Genomic DNA, 24,937 nt, shown 5'->3' on the forward strand with positions numbered 1-24,937 from the left:
TTAAAAGCTAGACTCTGTGCAGAGGTAGGGAGGAGCAGACAGCCAAGTGGCAATGTTCCACCCCTTAGTGCAGGCGGAAAATAGCGATATGGGTACCAAAAAGAACCACCCCAAGAACTGCTGCATGTGTGGAAGCTCAATCTCTCTTCCTGTTTACTTTGAAAACCCACAGCAATAAGTGCAAAAAATCTCTTCATCTAGAAGCACCCCTATTTTGTGTTGCTGTAAACATGGACATAGTTTTTTCCTTCCAAAGGAAAACAATCTAATTTCTCCTAATGAACTGAAATGTAGAGGAATGGCATTAGGAAACAGTATAGCTCAACGCCCTACTGCGATGAATATGGCTCAACAGCCAGGAACCAGAACTGAATGGCTCAATACAGCCTCCTGCAATAAGACTGACTGTTGCATGCATTCTATCTAGTTATCTTCTGTATTTTGTTGTGTGGACATTTGGCCCAGACAGTGGAGATCCTGTAGTGAGTGTAGGGGATTCAGTCAGAAAGAAAAGGGAGGGAAAGAAGGGAAAACATGGAGTTGCTTCTGTAAAATCTTAATTAAACCAGTATAAGATTTCTTTGTGTTTGCAAGGGAAGCAGTTCTAGAACTGACTGGAGTGCTCACTGAAGTATGACACTCTCAAGTACCTACATTGGTGGAAGGGAGAGCAGAGCAGGCCTGACAGACAATCGGTGAAGGTACTCAATAAGTCTAGCCTGTGGATTAAAAACTTCGATCACAACTTCCTCAAAGCCAATAGGAAGAGGAGAAAGACATTGTAGTATTTAAATAATTATAATTTTTGTCATGTTGAGCCTTTGATGTAATTATTCATAAATCAGACCTTGGACTCCTATTCAAGGCAGCATTCCTTGGCAGAGTTGCATGCCTCCCTGGGATGGTCAGGTCAGCCTGATGGAGATATGGATGGTGGCTGTGGCTCATAGGCAGCATTAAGGTTTCTGGTCTTTCTTGAACCCATGGTCACTATCCAGTTCTGAGAGTGCTCTAGCAAACAAAAGAAGGAACATTGGCTGCTGGAGCAGAGATGGCTTTTCCGTATGAGTTAAAGGCTGTATATCAAAAGGTAGAAATTAGTTCATATATAAACCCAGTTCATAGCTGAGTTTAAACCAACCCAAACAGGTTCTGCCATCGATATATGCTCCATGTTAGGCAATGCACCATTTAAAATATGGATATATTTAAATGAAGGATGTTTAGAGTGATAGAATTACCAGGTTAGATACATTGCATCCCCAAACTTGAGGTTTCCGAGGCAAAGTCTGGTGGTGTCACAAGGCTGCCAACCTTTGAAAAGGGGGATGGGCGGCGGGGGGTGGGGGGCTGGTACTGAAGCAGAGCCTAGCAGCAGCCCCCAAACAGCCCAAGATTTAATTTTGCTGCCCAACCACCTAAGAGAAATAAGAAAAACTGGAGACACAAGGTCATTTTAGGCAAACTGGAAATCATATTGACTGATGGAGTTTAAGAAGTACTTTGGACTTGCTAATGGACAAGTATTTGTGTTTGACCACAGTAGGAATGTGAATTTTGTGTAGCAAGGACTGTGTTCTGTTTACCACAATACAGGCAATTTATGAAATGTGTGTCGGATGGGCCAGGGGAAATATTAGTCATGGCATCTTAGCCTCCCTCACCTCATCTGCAAAAATGCAGATGGATCTCATTGCTGGCAGGGAAGTTGAGAAAGTTCCCTTTGAGAATTTAATATGGCATGCTATTTATTGTTTTAAAAGGTAAGCATTGTTGATGGATACCCCACTTCCCATATTTAACACTACACACTGGTAGATGTTCAAGTGAACAGAACAAAAATAAAGGAATACTTTTTTAAAATCTGCCTGAGAGAAGAAGTGAGGCACCCGGAAAAGCTCTGACATGTTGTGACATGTCTGCTCTGTATTTCTACAAGTAATTTTTTTTCCAGCTTGATTCCAGCTACCTGCTGATCAGCTCAGCTACTTGATTAAGAACAAGTTATTGCTGAGAATGGATCTGAAGAAAATGGAGTTTAACGCAGCTTCTCACTATAGAGAGAAATTGAGTCAGGGCTTCTTAAAATGTGCAACCAAGCACAAAATGTACCTTAAAAGATAAATATAAAAAAGTGCAGTTCTAATAGAACATTGGTGTAGTTCAAAAACTGAAGTCATGCAATAAATGAATTGTGTCAGATGATATATAAAATGACTGATAATTTTAAAAAGTAACGTGAGTAGCCCAGGCTCCTCTAGAACCCAGACCCTGATCAAGCAGACCCATTTCTTCTGCTACTGCCAAATACACTTCCTGCAGACTCCACTGCAACTCCCTACAGTCTTCACCAATCAAAATAACACTGATCTACAACAGTGCTGTCAAATTTCTAGTTCTGAGGATTTCCTCCCAGTCTATGTATGCTTCTAAATATCATGGAATGTGACTCTAGGCAACAAATTATGATATGAGTGCACAGACAAGGAAAATGCACAGGTGTACTGTGTGTCTTGTTATGCGCAAGAATTACACTCACATACCATTGTGCAGTTCTGAGTTTTCCTTTAAAAAAATAAATAAAAGTCTGAAGACCAGAATAGTGTGTTGAATAGGACTAGAAATATCTGGGTTCAAATCCCCACTCAGTCAGTTAGTTCACTAGGTGGTTTTTGGGGTGGTCACTGTCTTCTGCATAATCTACCTCATAGGCTTGTTTTGAGGATAACATTGTGGGGAATAACATTATGGGGAAGAACTCTGAGCTTCTTTGGGGAAGGGGAGGATAAAATGTAATCAAGAAAGACTGTTTACAGCTCAGCATTCCATGTGCTGCAGCCTGCCACATATGTAATAAACCACTTGACAGGGTGCTTTTATTGATTACCTTGCAGGCCAAAATATACGGCCGGCATTTCAGTAATACTCCAGGGATCTACATTTTGGGAGGCCTGATCTCATGTGTGTGTGTTTATTACATTTAAAGAACTCAAGGCAACATAGATTAGATAATGACCACAGTGTATGGAAGTGTGCCCTCAGCCCACCTAGTAAAGTTTTTATCAAAGTCATTTAAATGGGAGAAATGTCCAACTAAAAGGGAACCCAATTCAAGATGTCTGCCATTAAAGGAAAGTGCTTCAGAAATCACTCCTTTAAGTCTTCTGAAAAGCCTCAGTGATGCTTTCTTTTCTTTTTCTTATTCTCTGATATTCTTCTGTAGAAATCAGAGCATAAAGGTCCTGAACATCCATTCACAACCAAAGAAATGATATTTCTTGAATTCACCTAGTTCAAACTTGAATGCAATTTTCCAGCTACCTATGGCTACATCCTTTTCTATTTGCTGTGGCTGTGTCATGCCTGTGGTTTCTGGAAGTACCTGTTATGGACTCCATAAAAATCTTGATTTTTAGATTGTTGCTAGTTGAATTGTTGTGTGACCAAGTACTTATTGCTGATATTTGTGTGAAACAATTGGTGCTTTACTTCTAAAATGAAAGGTGCCAAGGCTCAGAGCAGTGGGACATTAGATTCTCTGATCTTGTTCTTCATTTCTTACATGTAGTCGCTAGTTGCGATTACAGTTGAAGTAGTGAGATCTTGCAGAACTGAGATCTGGGGTCTGTCTAGATGGCAATTTATTCCAACGTGAACACAAATTGCAACAAGAGATTCTCCAGGGCATCCAAATGACACTTAAACATGTTGCACAATTTCTTTGTTCCATCTCCTGACAGTCCATCAAAAACCCTTCCCTTTTAAATACAGTGCTGCTTTAAAACTAGTATTTAAAAGGGACATTTTCCCTACAGCTTTTTCAAATTACACTAGTTATTTCATATACCTGTATCAGATCTCTTATCTACATTCTTTTAATGGAACATTTCTCCTTATATGAAAGTTAACGAAAGTTAACGTATCTGTTACATTGATTGACTTCATTTAGAAAGCTGAGAGTGGGTGACGATAATTCCAGATGATTCCAATGTAATTTACTATCCAGGCGCTCAGATTTGCTTGTCTTTTAACAATATTAACATCATTGTATGTATTGCTTTTCTGTTAGATCCTTAACAATATATTATTCAGAAGCATTTGGACTCCCATTAATAACATTCAGCTTTGGTACCTTAAAAATAAGCTGTTGGGAATTTCCTCCTACTAATAATGCAGAATAATGCCCAGGGCTTCCCTATTCAGGGAAGCCCTGGGCTGGATGGACAAGCTTGCTAGTGCACACAGCTCCTTCCCATTCACCTAAGAACATAAGAACAGCCCTGCTGTATCATGCACAAGGCCCATCTAGTCCAGCATCCTGTTTCACACAGTGACCCACCAGATGCCTCTGGGGAGCCAACAGGCAAGAGGTATATGTGCATGCCCTCTGTCATGCTGTTACTCCCCTGCAACTGGTATTGAGAGGCATCATGCTTCTGAGGCTGGAGATGGCCCACAGCCACCAAACTAGTAGCAATTGATAGACCTGTCCTCCATGAATCTGTCTAAGACACTTTTAAAGCCATCCAAGCTGGTGGCCATCACCACATCCCATGGCAAAGATTAATTATGTGCTGTGTGAAAAAGTACTTCCTCTTGTCAGTCCTAAATTTCCCAGCCTTCAGTTTCATGAGGTGACCCCTGGTTCTAGTGTTTTGAGAGAGGGGAAAAAATTTCTCTCTGTCTACCCTCTCCACTTCATGCATAATTTTACACACTTTGATCATGTCTCCCCTTAGTCACCTCTTTTCCAAGGTAAAGAGCCCCAGATGCTGTAGCCTAGCCTAAGGAAGCTGCTCCAGGGCCCTGATCATGTTGGTTGCCCTCTTCTGCACCTTTTCCAGTTCTACAATATGCTTCTTAAGATACGGTGATCAAAGCTGTACGCAGTACTCCAGATCTGGCCGCACCATAGATTTGTATAAGGGCATTATAATATTAGCATTTTTATTTTCAGCTAGCTTTTTTCACAGCTGCTGCACACTGAGGACACTGCCAATGAGCTGTCCACAACGACCCCAAGATCTCTCTCCTGGTCAGTCACCAACAGCTCAGATCCCATCAGCATATATGTGAAGTTGGCGTTTTTTGCTCCAATGTGCATCACTTTACACTGGCTTACATTGAACTGAATTTGCCATTTTGTCACTCAGTCCCCCAGTTTGGAGAGATCTTTTTGGAGTTCTTCACAATCTGTTGTGGATTTCACTACCCTTAATAGTTCAGTGTCATCTGTAAATTTGGCCACTTTGCTGGTCACCCCAACTTCTAGATAGTTTATGAACAAGTTAAAAGAGCACTGGTCCCAGTACCAATCCCTGAGGGACCCCACTTCCTACCTACGTCCATTGTGAAAACTGTCCATTTATTCCTACTCTGTTTCCTGTCCTTCAACCAGTTACCGATCCACACATGAACCTGTCCCCTTATTCCATGACTGCTACATTTACTCAAGAGCCTTTGGTGGGGAACTTTATCAAAAGCTCTGAAGCTTTTGAGAAAGCTTCAGAGCACCTAGTGCACTTTCACCGCATATACACATGGGGATGGAATATCATACCTGCTAAGATGTCCCTATTTTCCCATTCAGTTGAATGGGAATATGGGGACATTTTATCTGAATTTCACCTAATTGTGTGGAAGTAGAATATCAGCCATGTGACTAGGTGAAATTCAGATGTTCCATCCTCATGCTCACATGCAGAGGCAGAAGGGGAGGTCAGGGATAATTTAAAAAAACCAAGTAGGTGTGGAGGAGCTACACAGACTCGCTTATCTCCACACAATAATCATGGGCTGGATTAGAAGATATGTTGTTATCTGATCTTACCCTAACTGGTTTAAAATAAGTTTGTATAACCCCAGGAAAGGACTATGTGCAACATTTTGTACAAGTTAACTGGCTTGTGACCAAAGACACATTTAAGGGTTCAAAGCTGCAGTTAGAGAGATCTAGCACTCTGATATAACGAATGGGTTATATTATTGGTCATTGGTTATATTCAGGAATTTGCAAATGTTTTCAATGTTTTCAATCTATTTTGCATGAAACATCCACATTCTAGGGAAAATAAAAACCACATTCACAAGACGATCTACTTCCTTGAATGGAATAAGTCACAGAAAAGTGATTGCAGGACTTTCCTGCCAAAACTAATATCCTCACTGCTTTTACAGCTATGACCTGTACCTTATGAGGCAGTGAGGACAACAGGATAAGGAAAAAACCCATTCTGCTTTTGTATGAATGGCATGATGATATGATGTGGACTGCATTTTTTGTGGTGTTTTTGTACAATGTTGCCAAAAGGCTTGCCCTCGGTCTGTTTTTGAAATTCAAAGAGGCTTGTGAAAAGGCAAGGATAAACCAGCATAACAATCCAGTTCCTTAGACATCCTGCTCTTTATGCATCCAAGTCCTATATGAAGAAGAGTCTGAGGAATTGGATAGCTAGGAGGCTGCTATATGAATACATAAGACAATTATTTAGTCAATACTGAAATACATGATCTAAAGGCCCAAGCTATAGGCAAAACATAACATGGAAAATCTAGTTTAGTGTCTTGCCTCTTTGTGAAATGCCTGAACTTATTTTTTTCTTTCTGCTTACTTTCTTACGAATATCATTAAATCCATAGAACATCATTAAACTGGAGGTGACCAGGTACAGTATTTTATTTACAACCCTGTATAGTTAATACAGCAAATATAATGGTATCCTGATCTTATTTTTAAAACAGTTTTTCTAAACAATGTGCAAAGCTCAGGGAAAATTAGAGGTGATTCACACAGCTGTCATGTACAGGGATGGAAATCCACACTTAAAATTTTTATGAGTAATGACTCCTTGTCCATGATCATGTACTGGTGCCACCTTTCACAGGGTTTTGTTTTGTTTTTTGCATGCCTTTACAAACTATCCTAAGGCTGCAATCCTAGACATACCTACCTGGGATTAAGTCCCATGGAACTCAACAGGATTTAGTTCTCAGCAGACTTGCATAGAATTGTGTTGCATTGTGCTAGATGCCATCCTGTTATGGCCATGCCTGCATTGATTAGCTTGAGCAGAGAGCCAATGAGCACGGTGATGACAAGCAGATTTCCATTGATCATTTGTAGCTTCTAGTCATGTGAATCAGCCCTGTGTAATATTGAGGTCAGTGAGATAAAAGTATTGTTCAGTGGGCTTAATTCCATTAACCATGTCTAAGGCTCTGCTCATGCAATCATAGGAAGCTGCCTTACATTGAGTCAGTCCATTGGTCCATCTAGCGCAGGCCTGCTCAACTTCGGCCCTCCTGCAGATGTTGGCCTACAACTCCCATAATCCCTGGCTATTGGCCCCTGTGGCTGGGGCTTATGGGAGTTGTAGTCCCAAAACAGCTGGGGGGCCTAAGTTGAGCAGGCCTGATCTAGCTCAATATTGTCTACACTGACTGAGCGGTTCTCCAAGGTTTCAAGAAGAAGTCTTTCCCAGCCCTACCTGGAGATGCCAGGGACTGAATTTAGGGCCTTTCTACACACAAACAGCTGCTCTACCACTGAGCTATTGCCTCATCCTTTCTATAGAGCAACTGGAGCAAAATTCTCCCTTAGTGGTACCTCCAGCAAGAATAATGATCATGGTAAAGGTAAAGTGTGTCATCAAGTCAATTTCGACTCCTGGCACCCACAGAGCCCTGTGATCATGAGTAACATGATAATTGTGCAAATGTAATGTTGGATGAGAACGAGGGAAGGAAGCCTGGCTCTGGAGGAGCATGTGAGGGAAGTTTTTTCACTCTGTCCCATACCAGTCAATCGAGTAGTGAGGTAGAAAGGAGGGAGAAATACCCGCCTAAATCCATAGATAGGTGCTGCTATTCCACATCACATTTATTTGAAGTACAACATATGAGCATATTAAAGTGCCCTGTACTGAGTCAGACCATTGCACCATCTAACATAGTACTTTCTATACTGACTGGCAGTGGCTATCCAGGGTTTCAGGTGAGTGTCGTTCCTAGCTCTGCCTGCAGATGCTGAGAGAACCATTGGAGGCAGCGGAGAACCACTATCAGTCAGTGTAGACGATACTGAGTTAGATGGACCAAGGGTCGATTTTTATATAAGCAGCTCTATGTACCTATCTATGCAGGTGTCATACAGCTAGTGATGGAGAAAATGGGGTTTGGTCCAAAATTAGCATATATTTTCTCACATTTGCTTTTCCTCCAAGGGGCTTGGAGTGGCATATATAGGTTTAACTCAATTTTCTTCATAACAATCCCATGAGGTAGGTTCAGCTTTGAGGTGGTGATTTGCCAAAGGTCAAGTGGCAATCTTAATTATTGAGCAGATATTTAAACGTAGGTCTCCTAGTATAGGGGGAGCAACAGCAAGAAAGGGGGCATGCCTTCATCTCTTGCCTGTGGGCTTCCCAACGTGTCATCTGAGCCACTGTAAAACAGGATGCTGGAATAGATAGGCCTTGGACCTGACCCAGCAGGGCTGTTCTTATGCTCTTATGCTTTGTTTTCAGTGACCGAGGTTTATCCTGTTTGCATCCCCAGTGACAAAACATTAATGTCTGTACGCAATCTTTATTTCTCTGAGATATGCAAAGTTACTGCAGTCCACAAGAGCCAATACCAATAATGCAAGAAATAGCAGGCAGAACTGAGATCAGTATTTCACTTTGTGTACTGCAGCGCCAAGTGCTGAACTAGACAGCCTTTTAAATGACTTCTGAGTTCTAATATAAAATATGTCTATGTAAAGCTGGGAGGTCAAGGGGAAGGATAGGTTAGAACTCTTTGCCTTGACAATACTGTCTGTTTGGCCACATTGAGAAAGCAGGAATAATGAAAGAGTGTAGCTTTCAAACAATAATTAAGTTTGTGAAACACACAGCCCTGAGTTATCAAGCAAGCCACCTATGCTACATTTTAGAGGGAAAGGCAAGAAAATGGGGAAACCTAAGCCTCCTGTCAGTCCTCTTGCACCCCAGCTTAGACTTTAGATGAGAGCAACATTGTTGAGCAAGTGTGATGTCATTTGATGTAACAAGTGTAGCACATCAGACATTGAGGAAAAATCAATGTAGAACAAGTAATTTAGGAGCCTGATTACAGCTTGAAGTGCCAGCTGTTGTTTAGCTATTTCCCATGGCGCATACATAGCTTAGCATACAAGTAAACACAAAGTTAATTCTCTGAAGAGTTTGCAATCTGAAGACCAGATTGTTCCCAGTTCTTTTGCAAAAAAATGGAAAAGAAGTAACAAGGAACTTTTGATCTCTTTTTCACAAGCTGTTCTAACCAGGTGTGAGCTTGGTCTCTCTTCACTGGAGCCCAGTTCAAAACACATGAGTCTCTATCTTCTGTGTGTGCTAGTTAAATATCATATTTTGTCTTGGGTGAGCAGACATGACAGTGTGTTCTTTCCTTGCTGACACAAAGGTCATTCACAAGACCTTCTGCTGGGCCAGGAGGATGGGCAGGGGGAAGGCAGGAGACAGGGCCATCCCTAGGAGGGTGCGGGGCTGGGGGCGAATCAGCATGTGCAGGGCCTCCTTAAGATTTCGCATCATTACAGAATCATACTGATTGATGACGTGCAGTGTAAATAGTGTGAGTGAGGTTTTTGGAAATGTTGAACCAGCTTGGACATATAATGCATTTCAAAAGAAATAAAAATAAAAAGCACAACACATGCTTCACAGTTCTCAGGCCTTCTGGGTTGCAAATCAACTTGAGCATAGTGCATTCATAAACAAACCAAACAAATTATATATTGTTTGTTGCAGATGTTTTTGTAATTTTCTGCCATGAAACAAGCCACATATAAGGGTTCTTGGATGGTGTTTTTTTTTAAACCAACAATTTGTCCAATCCACTTCAATTTAAATATACTTATTCCTCCCACCCTGCCCTACATCTCTGCTCAGTACCAAAGCCCTATGCCAAGTCATTCCAGGACAGGTGATCTAAAGGCTGGGTCAGAAAGGAGAGCATTTTACCCTTTTTATGAAGGCAAAGGACAGATTCTTCCATATGGGGGTGGAATGTTGGTCTAAGGGGAGGGGGGACATCAGTTCCAGACATTTTTTTTAATTTTTTGCCATGAAACAAGTCACTTATAGGACTTTTTGGATGGGGTTTTTCAAATTAAAGAAAAAAATTAAAAACCAACAATTTGTCCAATCCACTTCAATTTAAATATACATATTCCTCCCACCCTGCCCTACATCTCTGCTCAGTACCAAAGCCCTATGGCAAGCCAATCCCTAAAGATTCAAGGTGGGGGGGGGAGATAACCACAAAAAGGAAATCACATCATACCTCCATTACTAAGGCTGAGCAGGGCAGAGGTTCTGCATAGAGCTCTGGTGCTGGACACTCTCTGCCTGCCTGCCTGCCTGCCTGCCTGCTTCTTTCCTGAACTTCAGGCTTCAGGTAGGCCTGCATGGAGGCCTCTCTGGAAACCCTGCCCACCCACCAAACAGCACTCTAGCAGTTTGTCTTGGAGCCTTTCAAGCTGCACACAGACACAAAAGATTGGCTCAGGCTGGGCTGTGGGGAAAGATAAGTGGCTGGGACTGCGGGAGAGTGGAGGGCAGGCTGCACTGCAGTGTGCCCAGAGCAGGGCCTGTGCCAACGCAGGGCTCAGGGCAATTGCCCCAGTTGCCCCGCCCTAAGGACGGCCCTGGCAGGAGAGCACCTATCTTTCCCCTAGATGATCCAGTGGCGATCATAGTCATGCGGCTCATGTAGTCACATGATTAGCGCTGCTGTGAGCCACACAGCATTCTGGAGGCCAGAAAATGAGTCCTGGCCTCCAGATATCCCACAGTGCACCACACGATGAGTGTGGTGCATTGGGGGATTCCACTGTGAGCCAGGCCTCTAGGCACCCGGCTCTGTGTATGCTCAGGCCGTGTGCAGCTCAAGCAATCACATGACTGGGGACCTGGGTAAAAAGGGCTGGCTTTACTCAGCACTTCCTATGAGCAGCCCTACCCAGGTAAAGCTGCCTAAGCTTGGGTAGGGCTGCTCGTATGAACAGCCTCACAGTCTAGCTGTCTCAGCCCCATCTAAGCACAATAATACAGCATGGAAAGGTGGTAAATTAATACTGCAAGGGAGAATATTTCAAGGGCATACTTAGAGCTCTGTGTAGTCTGGCTGTAATGCAATTTTGGGATCTAATGCAAGTCTTTGGCACCTGAAATGATATGCTTTGGTTTTAAATAAACAGCAGCAATCCAAAAAGCATATATAAATTGTCTCTTATTGTCTCTCTCTTATGGATGGATGGATGGATGGATGGATAATGTAGACACTATCCATCTTTCAGCCTCAACTCCTTTACAGTGTGCAATTGCACTAGCTATCTTACAGGGCTGATATAAGGATTACTGTGGTAATAGCTGTGAAACACTTTGAATGCAGAAAATGCTATTTAAATGTTAAGTATTATTATTATCTAGCCTACACAGTCACTGGGGGATGCCATTTGGAAATGAACAGGCAGTTGTGCTGAGTGTATACAGCTGTTCACCACTTTAAGACATTTAGTAGTTAATCATATGGTTTTTAATTTGATTGAAATAAAATTGCATATTACCAAGAGCTCCCTGTAAGTACCTTTTCTGAAGAAATTGGAGGATCTGTGAGTTGTGGGCAGGAAGTGTTAAATTTAAATCTTTCTGAAATACGGAACACAACAAATCAAGTGGCATTTGGGGGAGGAGAAAATAAAACAGGACAACTGCGTTGTTAAGCTTCTAAGAGATTCAGTTACACCAGGGACAGTAACACATCTGGCAAAAGAAGCTGTCCAGGAGCCAAATGTTACAGCTTCAATTGGCATCCCATTCAAAAGTGGCGGGCGGGGGGGGGGGGGTGAGGACAGAATAAGAAGATAGGGAAATGAGCCACTATGTCATCTTGTTCTGTTTGATTGTCAGTAGTATACTAATTACTGGAGTGTGTCGCTTATATTTCCCTTTGGGTTGATTTAGCATTAAAATTTTGAGATTATAAAATAATGAAACTGATGTGGAGGGAGAAGTTGAAGAATTTCATTTTGCTTTATCACAGAAGTCCAAACTACACATCACATGCAAACACATGTACTTAAACCTTGATGGCTGCTGCTTCTGGGGAAAAACATGATTCAGGAGGAAGGTATTTTCAGCGGAAAAACAGTCTTTTCTGTGTGAAGATAAAGCAACAGTGGATACAAGTCTATATTCCTCTGTTTTTCCCATTTTGCCCTTGATTCAGATGATACTACCAGAACACATGCAAATTCAATTGAAAATTTCCACCTCTGTCTGAAGGGCTAACTATGCTTCAACGTAAGGCTATGCACAAAGCCCAGTCTGTCTGTATCCCACTCAACTGCAGAATCTGGCATCCTGAAAACATCACTTTTCTTTTTTAAAGCAAGGGTATAATCCAAATATAAAACACTTTAAAGACCCACTGATTTTAAAAGAAAACTTCTAAACACATGTTTAAACCTCTCATTGAAATTAATGAACAAATTCCTGGTGAAACCTGAGAGTAGAAGAAGCAGTGGAGCTCAGTAGGAATTCTAATAGCTGTAAATGTAGCTCTAGTATTCCATATCCTATATAGCTTCTTGCACTTCCCAGTGATTAGCAGAAGCAAACCTAATGATGCCAAGTAAATGTATGCAATTCAGCATTTTTGGGCAACAAATTGAGGTTACTTTGCACTAAAATATAAATTAATAATGCTGTAACAGAGTACATGCAGTCCTAATATAACTAAATTGCTCAGCCTAGCAGCAGGTAATGCATTCTGTCACCATGGAAACAGTGCAGCAAGGGCCTTCATTAAAAATGGAACCATAAAGTTGGAGGGGACCTTGTAGCCCATTTAGTCCAATATTTATAAGAATGTCTTCTTCGTCATAAAGCCCACTGCCCATTGAGATCATCAGGAGAGGTCCGTCTGCAGTTGCCACCAGCTCTTCTGGTGGCTATTCGGGGATGGGCCTTCGCTAGTGCCCTGGAGCTTTAGAATGTGCTCCCTGCTGAAATAAGAGCCTTCCCATCTCTGACAACTTTTTAAAAGGCTTTAAAGATGCATCTGTTCACCCAGACTTTTAATTAAATACTGTTTTAATAGTTTTAACGTTATTTTAAATTATTGTTTTAAAATTTTAAATTGTTGCAATGTTTTAACCTTTTCTGTTATTTATTTTGTTTTGTTGTAAACTGCCCAGAGATGCAAGTTTGGGGCATTATAAAAATGTTAAATAAATAAATATCCAAATATTTCTAAAATGAGTCATCATGATTATGCAATTTCTTAATTATGCAAATACTGGTTGACGATCAGCTTTGACAGGAACAAAAAATGTTCACATCTACTGATGTACAGACCTGAATTGTCTCAGAGATTTAGCACCAGCATTGTACATACTGTACTTATATATGACCAGGAGCAGATCCTAGGTACACTTACATTGTCCAGTTGCTCAGAAAAGTAAGCATTCTACTCTCCTGGGAGAAGGTTTTCAGAATAGTTTTTCACCTAAAGATGCATTTTAGGAAGGCATTGTTGGATATATCTGTGGAGATCTGGGTGTGGACTTTGCATGACTGGTGGATTTAGATAATTGAATAAATCCTGGTTTATTTAGTCATTAATATGATCCCCTCCCTAAACCCATTGTGTTTTAACCATGGTTTATAACCCATGGTTCAGTCTTTCAATTTCAAATGCTGTTTTAATTGTGACTTGTAAACCACATTGATAGCACAGCTCTGGTTGTTGTTATTACAGCTCAGCAAAAGAGGTTAGAGGAGGGGAAAGGATGGAACATGCAGGTTTGAGTTGTGTTCATGACAGAATAAACTATGGTTGATTCAGTTACCCGAAGCCAACATTTGACTCTGTATACAGAGAACCTGGGCCTCCATCTTCCAAACAAGATGCTTCTGCTGACACTGCACTGCTGAGCAAGCATCTGACTTCTATCCACCCTTGCCAGGTCCAGCTGTACCACTTGCTTCTCTCTGTGGGAGAAGGTCACCACATCCATTCAAGAGGCTATTTCTACATGCAGGCTATTTCTACCCACACATGAGCCATTTTTATTTACTAACATCAACAAAGCTGAGTTGGCAGACAAATTCATCAGGCCGTGCTGTTTGTCCTTTTGGGGTTGGGTAGGGTATAGTAGTGTGAATGGCCTTTAGTCGGCCTTCCAATGTTGCACTGAAGGCACTTCAGTTCCACTATTTTTGTTGCCTTTGTTACTACCAACCAAGATTCTGATGGTCTGTTTAATAGGGTCTGGTAGTATCACAGTAAATCCTCTGCTGGTGGTATAGATTAGAACACTCTATACTGGTGGTATAGAACAATCTGAACATTAGCACACACATTCTCCTCAAATATGTGTTCTCCATTTCCCTGGTGCCAATCAGCTACTGAGTGAAAGAGGGAGGGACTAATCCAGAATGAGCTCTGGCACCCCTTTCTTCTGCTGCTACACTATCTAACAGCTGATCAAGGCTGTGAGATGCTTCACTGACCACAATCTGCTAGTGGGGTTGTGCCGAGATTACGTCCCTTAGAACAAACTTTTTTTAATGAGTAGGCTTATTGCTAGATGCAGATTTTATTTTTTTCCACAGAGCAACTTATTGAACACTACTGTCAGGGCCATCTCTAGAGAGGTGTGGGGCTGGAGGCTAATCAGCATGTGCGGAGCCTCCTTAACATTTCATATCATTACAGAATCATACTGATTGACATACTGTGTAAATAGTGTGAGTGAAGTTTATGGACATGTCCAACCTGCTTGGACATATAGTGCATTTATAAAGAAAATAAAAAGTACAACAAATGTTTCACAGCTCTCACTCAGACGTTCTGGGTTGCAAATCAACTTGAGCATCATGCATTTATAAGTAAATACATCTTCTATACTGTTTGTTCCAGAGGTTTTTGTAATTTTCTGCCATGAAACAAGCCATTTATAGGACTTTTTAAAATGGGTTTTGTAAATTAAAAAAAAAAAATTAAAAACCAACAATTTGTCCAATCCACTTCAATTTAAATATACATATTCCTCCCACCCTGCCCTACATTTCTGCTCAATAGCAAAGCCCTATGCCAAGTAATTTGAGGTGATCTAAAGGCTGGGGCAGAAAGGGCCGAGGTATTTTACCCTTTTTTATAAAGGCAAAGGGCAGATCCTTCCATATGTGGATGGAATGATGGTCTGAGGGGGTGGGGCTTCAGTTCCAGAAATTTTTTTAATTTTCTGTCATGAAACAAGCCACTTACAGGACTTTTTTGATGGGTTTTTAAAACTTTTTTTAAAAACCCAACAATTTGTCCAATCCACTTCAAGTTAAATATGCATATTCTGGCCACCCTGCCCTACATCTCTGCTCAATACCAAAGCCATATGGCAAGCCAATCCCTAAATATTCAAGTGCGGTGGGGATAACCACAAAAAGGAAATTTTTACCCAAAACGTATGTCTCTGGGTGGTCACATCTGGGGGAGGAGAGCTGGTCTTGTAGTAGCAAGCATGACCTTCCCCCTTAGCTAAGTAGGGTTTGCCTTGGTTGCATATTAAAGGGAGACTAGAAGTGTGAGCATTCCCCTCAGAGGATGGAGCTGCTCTGGGAAGAGCATCTAGGTTCCAAATTCCCTCCCTGGCATCTCCAAGATAGGGCTGAGAGAGGTTCCTGCCTGCAACCTTGGAGAAGCCACTGCCTGTCTGTGTAGACAGTACTGAGCTAGATGGACCAGTGGTCTGATTCAGCATATGGCAGCTTCCTATGTTCCTATGTACCTCTATTACTAAGCAGGAAAAGGCTAGGCTGTGCTGTGCTGGGCAGAGGGTCTGCAGAGAGCTGTGGTGGGCAAGGGCAGCCAGCCTGAACACTCTGTCTGATTGACTACATCCTCCCTTCCCTCCTGAGCTTCAGGCTTCAGCAAGGCCTGCTTGGAGGCCTCTCTGGAAGCCCCGCTCACCCGCCAAACCCCTGAAAGGCAGAGAGAGAAGGAGCTCTAGCAGCTTGCCTGGGAGCCTTTCAAGCCTGTGCTGCACTTCCACACAAAAGATCAGCTCAGGCTGGGCTGCGTGTGGGGAGAGAGGAGGGCAGGCTGCACTGCAGTGTGCCGAGAGTGGGGCCTGTGCCAGAGTGGGGCAATTGCCCTAGTTGCCCCACCCTAAGGACGGCCCTGACTACAGTAGATTCATGTGTAGCAATGGGTTGCTGCACACATATCTTTGTTGATCAATCAGGGCAGTTGATTCTTAGTTCTCACTATTTCTTTAAACATTCTTAGTGCAAGAAGATGAGTTTTGGAGGATGACACCTGACCTTGACACCTTGATTGTAGCCAGACTCTTGTTTTTTGTCATTTAGTTGATGTTCCAGTAACTGTAAGCTGTCAGCAAAGTCAGACCATCCACCCTTGCTGACAGTTACATAATAGGCTGCATTAAAAACAAAAGCCGTGTTACCTAGCACAGAGTTTTATTAAACAGAGACAAAGTAAGATGCCAAGTGGGCAACAGATTAATCCAAGAAATGTCTCCTCCGGGAAACCCACTGGCGGCTCTCGCAGTTGGCTCTGACAGAGATCTAGCTGTTTGTAACACTGGACATTCCAGTGTGGTATCTTTTGACTTCAGCTTGAAGAAGTAGAAGAGAGGCAGCTTTTTAAAATTTCTCTTCGCTTTCTTTGTTTCACTTCAGAATACAATGAGGCGAGAGCAATGTTCTGCCTTTTCAATATCATAGTTTCCTGGTCTTTTTCTGTGGAATCCTTCCTTTTCCCCAGAAGAAGGTTTAAAATAAGTGCTTGAATTTAACATCTATTTCACTTTGGTTTGAAGGGATAAGAGAGGAAGATGATGCCTATGCAGGAAAGTATGCAGGTTTGATTTCCGCAGTTAATAATGATTAATTACTGTTGCCATGCCATCAAAAATGGCCTCTTATAAACAATCCTCATCTGGCCTATAACTTTTGCAATTATTGATTTGCACCAATAAAGATGTAGACACAAACAGTGTGTGTACATGGAATGAAAATGAACATGGAACCATGATGAGGAGAGATTGCTTATTTGCCAAGCTGTTGAGGTGTTTGGAGGCTTTGTGTAAGCATGGGAAGTATGCTCTCCAGCACTGGAAAAAGAAGAGTGAACACCCTTGAACAATCCATCAGAAACATGACATTCAACCCTCTGATCAAGAGAAAAATGCCTACAATAATCTGTCAAACATTAATGAAATTGTGTGGACACACAATTCCATGGACATGTAATGGATTATTCTGTATATCTTGTAAGAAGTATTGCTTTTCAGTAGTGATGCCTTCAGTACCAGCCAAGATGCACCTGTGGTCACATTTTGCATCCTGAATTACAAAAGATGTGCTATGTAGGGGTGGACATAAAATTTAATTTCCCTGTAACAGACACTAGTTGGGCAAAAGGCTTTAATCTCAGCAAGTGAACATTGTGTTATTGTTTAACACACTAACTAGTATTAGACTCAGGGATTTTAATATGCTAAGCAAAAGGCCAAACATGGTGCAAGAAGAGATTCACAATTACATGCCATAAACAAATGTTAATTGACTGGCCAGGAATTTAAAAATTAAATGTCATGTTGCATATTTATTGTCTGTAATAAAGAGGTTTATTGATAGACATCTCCTTCTGCTTCATTAACTTCTGCATTCAAGAAACATAACCATATTTCAAACTTTAAGAATCAAGTAATGAAGAAAATGATGGCAACCTCCTGCATTCAAGACGGGGACAGTCACAATCACCATCTCTACATGTACTTTATAAAAGTATTTCTGCTTCATGTGCCAGAATGCAGATTAGAGTGTATATTTCAAAAAGTCTTTCATTGAAAGCAATATGGTAGGGACAGACAGCACCCAGACTTGAATGTGCACTTGCACGCACATCCAAGTTATGCCTGTGGTTCCTGATACAATAAGTGATACATCTGCAAAAGTCTGTTAATGTGCGAGGATTTCCTTAGCTGGTTTGAGATGAAAAGTTCATAACTGATCAGTGCTGTTATGTCTAATGTGTTGCATTGGTACCAGTGGAATTCAGTCATGAGCATCTGGAGCTTGATTGGGACCAGAAACAGCTTATCCTTGTCAGTCGGGTTTCAGGCTACTGCATAGCACGGAAACAGCATTGGTCACTCGGGTTGATTACTTGTGTTGTGACCTTGATGAGGGTAGCACCCCTCTCTTGGTCCTTTTAGATCTCTCAGCAGCTTTCGATACCATCAACCATAGTATCCTTCTGGAGCGCCTGTGCATGTTGGGTATTGGGGGTACTGTTTTGCAGTAGTTCTGTTCCTTCCTTAGTGATTGCTTTCAGGCAGTGTGTATTGGTGGTGAGTGCTCTGCCCTGTGGCCACTCCTTGTGGGGTGCCTCAGGGATCGGTTCTCGCACCCATTCTTTTTAGCATCTACGTGAAACGGCTGGGGCAGCTCATCTGTTGGTTTGGGGTGAGATTCCATCAATATGCTGATGATACTCAGCTGTATATTGCCACTGCAGGCCATTCTGGAGATGCTGTTTCTGCTTGCCCAGTGTCTGGAGGCTGTCAGGATCTGGATGGGTCAAAACAAGACCCATCCAACTTAATCCCTCCAAGACTGAGTTGCTTTTGCTTACTTCTCGATCTGGCCAATTGCCGAATCTAAGTCTCTCCCTGGATGAGGTTGCACTGCTCCTGAAGAAGGTGGTCCACAACTTGGGGGGTCCTTTTGGACTCACGGGTCCTGTTTGAGCAACAGGTGGTGGCCGTGACCAGAGGTACCTTTACCCAGCTTCAGCTGGTTCGCCAGTTGCAAATCTATCTCGACCGGCAGGCCCTGTCAATGGTGGCACATGCCTTTGTCATCTCTTGTCTGCATTACTGTAATGTGCTATACCTGGGGTTGCCTTTGAAGATGACCCAGAAGCTTCCTTTGGTCCAGAATGCGGCGGCCTGCCTGTTTATGGATGCTAGAAGATATGATAGTTAGACACTTCTTCTGCGGTTGCTGCAAAGGTTACCTATTTGCTTCCAGGTTCAATTCAAAGTGCTGGTTCTTACCTTTAAAACCCTTCAGGGCTTAGTGCCTGTTTACCTTCAGGACCGCCTCTTCTGGCCACTCCTGTCCCATCCTGTGAGATCTTCTCAGTTTGCCCTTCTTTTGGTCCCTGGTCTCAGAGAGGTCCTTAGTACTAGGGCACATGGAAGGCCTTTCTCTGTTGCTGCCCCTTCACTTTGGAATTCTCTCCCCCCACCCCCCAGATTTGGTCTGTCTCCTCCCTTTCAAACTTCAAAAACTTTCTTTTCTGCCAGGTGTTTGCCCTTTAATTTTAATTTTTAAATCTCGGATGCTGTTCTTGCTTTGTACACCACCCTGAGTCGGTGGACTGGGTGGTATATTAAATTATTTAATAAATAAATAAAATAAAATTTTGATTTTCCTTCATAGAAAACTATATGTTGAGAAATACTCATGAAAATATCATGTGAATTCAAAATGCATGTGGATTTTGCAGGAAATGTCATTGAATAAGAGAGGGCAAAATATATATTCTCCTGCTCCCAGAACTTCAAGATGGATTTTACACTGGTATTTCTCCTGTTATCTTTCCATGGAGTAAAAATGAGACATTAAAATTGGCCTAGACAGACAGTAATAGATGCAGGGCCTTTTTTTTTAGGGAGACAGGGGGCAATTTCCCTGAGCCCCACACATGGAAAAGGCCACCTCCAAAGTATGGCTCATTTGTATTTGAAATGGTCAGATTAATTCTTTTCATTCAAGCCTGAAAAATTTATCAGTTAAAATATAACCCCAGGATCTGAGTCATTTCAGTATTTGGAGTTATTTCATTGACACAGGGTGCAGTGACTGACATACATTAACATTACACACATTATGGAATGTAACATTTGTACAGTTGCACAAGAATGCTGTTGTGCAGGTGCAACCATTTCACAAATGGAACTGCATGACAGAGACATCATTCTATATAATGCCTCATGGTTGAGCAACTCTGCACAACCTTTGTGCCTGTCCAACAGTACACTTGCACAACTGCACAAATGTTCCACCATGTGTGTAACATTGCACAAAATGTCAGTCAGAGTGAAAGGGGAGGGCTGAAATGAACATACTGCCCCCAGGCCTCTCAAGAGTCTTAAAAACGCCCTGAACTGAGGAGTTCATTATTTTTAAGTAACTCATGAGTGAGCAAGAGTCAAGGACCATAGCAGAGCCTCATTTAACAAACAGCTGCCTATTCCAATGTGTGCTTTTTGCTAATGGGACACGGACATGGATTTCTAGGATATGGAATACTCCTTAGGAGGGAAATGACTGCAGTAATATTTTTTGGACTTCATCACTGTATTGTCAGTTGGCTATTGTACACCTTCCATTCATGTACATGAGAATTACAAAGGAATTTAGTTAGTTAGTTAGTTAGTTAGTTAGTTAGTTAGTTAGATTTATATGTCGCCCTACTCCCATAGGACTCATGTTATTGCGGCTTACAAGCAATAATATACACATCAACACAATTCCATTAAAATATATCTTATATAACCTCATAAACCACAACCCCATACAATACTCATTCCATATGACATAATAACCATGGATTACAGGATCACTCTACGACCAGCTATCTCAGCGACCGAACACCTGGTGGAACATTTCAGTCTTACATGCCTTACGAAAGGCCAATAGATCATGGAGAGCTCTGATATTATCTGGGAGACCGTTCCATAGAGTCAGGGCCACCACTGAGAAGGCTCTGGTTCTCGTTGATTGCAGTTTAATATTCCTAGGGCCCGGGATCAACAAGGCATTACTTGTGGCTGATCTCAGGACCCGGCAAGGGACATACCGAACAAGGTGGTCTTGGAGGTATGGAGGGCCCATACCGTGTAGGGCTTTAAATGTTAAGGTTAATACCTTAAACATAACCTGGGACTCAACCGGCAACCAGTGCAACTGAACGAGCAAAGGTGTCACATGTGCTCGCCAAGGCGCCTTAGTAAGGACCTTGGCCACTGCATTCTGCACCAGTTGCAGTCTCCAAGTAAAGCGCAGTGGCAGCCCCACATAAAGCAAGTTGCAATAATCTAACCTGGAAGTGACCGTCGCATGGATCACAGTGGCCAAATCCGGAGGGGACAGATAAGGAGCCAGCCACCGTATTTGGCGTAACTGAAAAAAAGGCCTTTCGAGCGACCTCCATGATCTGAGCCTCCAAATTCAAAGAGGCATCAAGAATCAAGCCCAGGCTCTTCACAGTAGGCTGAGTTATCAAACAAGCACTATGAAGGGTCGGTAATTGAAGATTCCCCCCTGACCTCTTCGGGCCCAGCCACAGAACTTCAGTCTTATCCGGATTAAGCCCTAGACTACTTTGCTTCAGCCAGTCTACGACCACCTCCAAACACCTGGTCAGCTGGGCTATGGTGTACTCAGCCCTGCCATCCATCAGCAGAAAAAGCTGGGTGTCATCTGCATATTGGTGGCACCCTAGCCTAAAACGCCTCACCAGCTTTGCTAACGGCCGCATATAAATATTGAACAGCAAGGACGAGAGAATAGCCCCCTGGGGGACACCACATGTTAGTACCTGACATGAAGACCTCTCATCACCCATTGCCACCCTATATCCCCGGTCTTGTAGGAAAGAATGCAGCCACAACAAGGCTATGGCTCGAATCCCAGCATCAGCTATGCGGTAGACCAGAATATCATGGTTCACAGTGTTGAATGCTGCTGTGAGATCTAACAGCAACAGCAGCACCAACCCTCCCCTATCAAGCTCACCTATCAAGAATTGTTTCTGGTGGTTGTACTTTAAAGCTTTTTACACACACACCATGGGACAGGGGAATTAGCTGGGTGGCTTCTTTCCGCAGGTTTTCAGTTCTGATGATAAGATCTGTGACATAACGTAGTGCAGGAGTGCAAAGTGTGTATGTCCAGTGCTGGAAGCAGGTTTCAACTCCATGACTTTTTAATGCAGGTTTCAACTCCACGACTTTATTATTCAAATCCTATACAGACTTTGTTTTAAAGGTATCATTTAATATAGCAGATTAAACTTGCTTTCTAGGCAGGTACTTCTGATAAGGCTTACTAACTTCTCTAGGAAAAAATGTGGCAATTGTTGACTGGTTTATCATGTTTTGCAGGAGATGCACGGCTGAGAGGTCAGTCAGGGGTTCTCTCTGAGCGACGTGGTTCCTATCCATTTATAGATTTCCGCCTTCTCAATAGTAAGTTAAGTAACACCCACCTTCTTAATACTACCTCACTTCTTGGGAAGTTCATGGGGGAACTTTAAAAGGACATTATTGAAGTTCTTCTGCAAAAAAGTGTTGGTTTCCACATTTAGTGTTCTTATATACTTGCATGAGCTGTAGCAGCAAAGAAGATCAGCTTACCTAATCTTTGATGTATGTTTGGACTCCAAGCAGTCTTTCCAGGAGCTGAATTTCATGGACACATAATGGAACCATCTCTTTGGCAATCACCTGAACACACCACAGTTCTGTGATGGTTGTGAAGTGCTGTATAGTAATAATAATAGTTGCTGCTGTTACTATGCCTTTAATGTGCATGGAACCTTATTTAGTTTATTATATTTAGATATCACTTTCCCCCCAAATGTCCCCAAAAAGATTTTTTTAAAAGAATTATCCCACTTCAGCTCTATGAAAATTGTATATATAATAGATTTATAATTACAGGTGGCCCTTGTTATCCAGACTCTGTATCCATGGTTTCATGTATCTGCAACTGGGTCTCAGAAACCCAGTTTAATTATCCAAGGGTAGAAAAATAGGTGAAATCCACCTATCCGTGGTTTTGAGTGGCTGGAAATGACCTGGAAATTACTTCTGATGTAATTTCCGGCCACCATTTTCCAGCAGAGAGCCATTTTGTGCTTCTTTTAAAAACCTATATGTATATATATTTTTGGCGAATATCCAACTATTTTGGGGGTTTGGCGGGCATTGCTGAAGAATAAGGTACTGTCTTTTTCTTCTCTTATTTCTGCCCCCCCCTTGCCTTTTTGGACCCCGCCCCCTTTTTTTGTTAGGAACCTAATCTCCCAATTCCCATTGACTCAAGATTTCATTATTTGTGGTTTCCATATTTGCGCCTAGAATGGAGCCCCCATGGATAACGAGGGCCATCTGTATCTTTTCAAACCTAGTTAACTCTTTCCATAAAATATCTTTAAGTCTTAATGTGATTACAAAATTTCTCAGATGAAAATATTCAAACCAGGGAATATACTGATGACTAGTTTTAGCCATCAGTTCTGATTTTGTTACCAACCTATTCCCATCTAAAACTTTTTTTAGAGGTTTATATAACCTTTTAAAAAAGTTATACATCACTAAAACATAAACACTAAAAATATACAAAAACAAATATGTAGCAGTCTCTAATTTTGAGCCTTGTTCCCAAAAACTCAGTGAAATAAACAGTTTTTTACCTGCTTCTGAAGAGAGATGTGGACAAGTAGGAGCATATTCTGCTGGAGCTACATATTTATTTATTTATATTTATTTTTGCATTTTTATACTGCCTTTCGTTAAAAGATAGCCCCAAGGCAGTTTACAAAAGTTAAAAACATACAATAAAAACGTCATGCTAAAAGTATAAAAACATATAAAAACAGGCATAAAACAATACAACAAATAAAAACACCTAGAAGCAGCAGTAAAAACGATTATGTAAAAGCCTGGGTAAAAAGCCAAGTCTTTACAAGCTTTCTAACAGGGCTTTTTACAGGGCTTTCATACTGAAAGCCCTGGTTGTAGACAACTTTACAGAGTAACATAAACAAGAAGAGAAGCCCCTGTCCCGAGGATCTTACATTCTAAATATTAACAAGGGATGAGTCAAGGGAGATAAGAGTCATGGAGGAAATATGTGCAAATACAGTTACATATACTTAAGTTTAAGGAATAAAAAGTACAGGGTTATGTCAAAGGCTTCATGGAAGTGGAGGGTTTTGATGAGGAATCTGAAACACCATTTAGGTGTTCTGGAAGGGGCCTCCAGACATTAGCTAAGCCACCCTAGTGGATTATTGTATCTATTTTTAGTCTTAGAGTAATTTAAGAGGGTAGAAGACCACATCCATTTCCAAATATTGAGGGCATTTATAGATTTCCCACTGTATTGTCTAGGACACCATTTTTTCCACTTCACTTCTGTAGCATGCTATTTTTAAAAAAGAGGGGAATTTTTAAAAAAGAGGGGAATAGTACACACAGTTATGAGGAAAGGCTTAGCCAATAACTCTTATGTATCCCCCTTATTAGTTGTACTAGAACACCAGTAACCTAGACTGATGGGTGGGGAATTCTTATAAACCTTTCTAAGAGTCTAGGTCAAGACTGCACAAGTTTGGCCCTCCAGCTGTTATTGGACTACAACTCCCATGATCATCACAGTCACAGTGGCAAATAGTCGGGGATGATGGCAGTTGAAGTCCAGCAGCTGCAGGAGGGCCAGAGTTGCACAGCCCTGCTCTAGGTATACCCCTGCTCTAGGTATAACTCTGTCCCAACAATTCCTTGTGGTCCTGGTTTATGACTGATGCTCAGGAAGCACAGCTGAAAAAATCAGGTCATTTCCTTAAGATGTCCTCAGACTTCAAGAGGGAATCTGGACAAGCAGCAAAGGACCAGCATGAGTGAAACACCCTGTATGTGTGTGCTATGAGGGATTAGGTGTGCTACTTTCAGCGAATCATGTTTTCTTTGATGCCAAAAAAGTCTAGGAATGTGAAATTTTGAATTTTATAGCTCCTTAATGATCTAATGATTTCAGCTCATATTCCTTTCAAAATGGTCACTTGA

General features: G+C 41.8%; 1 protein-coding gene across 5 annotated transcripts in view; it reads left to right on the forward strand.

Moving 5' to 3' along the window:
• PDE7B (phosphodiesterase 7B) overlaps nucleotides 1-24,937 on the forward strand; it is a 284,498-nt gene that overhangs the window by 211,467 nt on the left and 48,094 nt on the right. For all 5 annotated transcript variants that reach the window (XR_008314665.1, XM_053288557.1, XM_053288552.1 and 2 more), the window contains one exon: nucleotides 22,250-22,333. Coding sequence is in view for 4 of the 5 variants with exons in the window: in XM_053288557.1 (XP_053144532.1) it covers nucleotides 22,250-22,333 (84 nt within the window). In the remaining variant the exon portion in view is untranslated. The remainder of the gene's footprint in view (nucleotides 1-22,249; nucleotides 22,334-24,937) is intronic.

Source organism: Hemicordylus capensis, chromosome 1 (genome assembly GCF_027244095.1).
Source record: "Hemicordylus capensis ecotype Gifberg chromosome 1, rHemCap1.1.pri, whole genome shotgun sequence".
NCBI lineage: Eukaryota > Metazoa > Chordata > Lepidosauria > Squamata > Cordylidae > Hemicordylus > Hemicordylus capensis.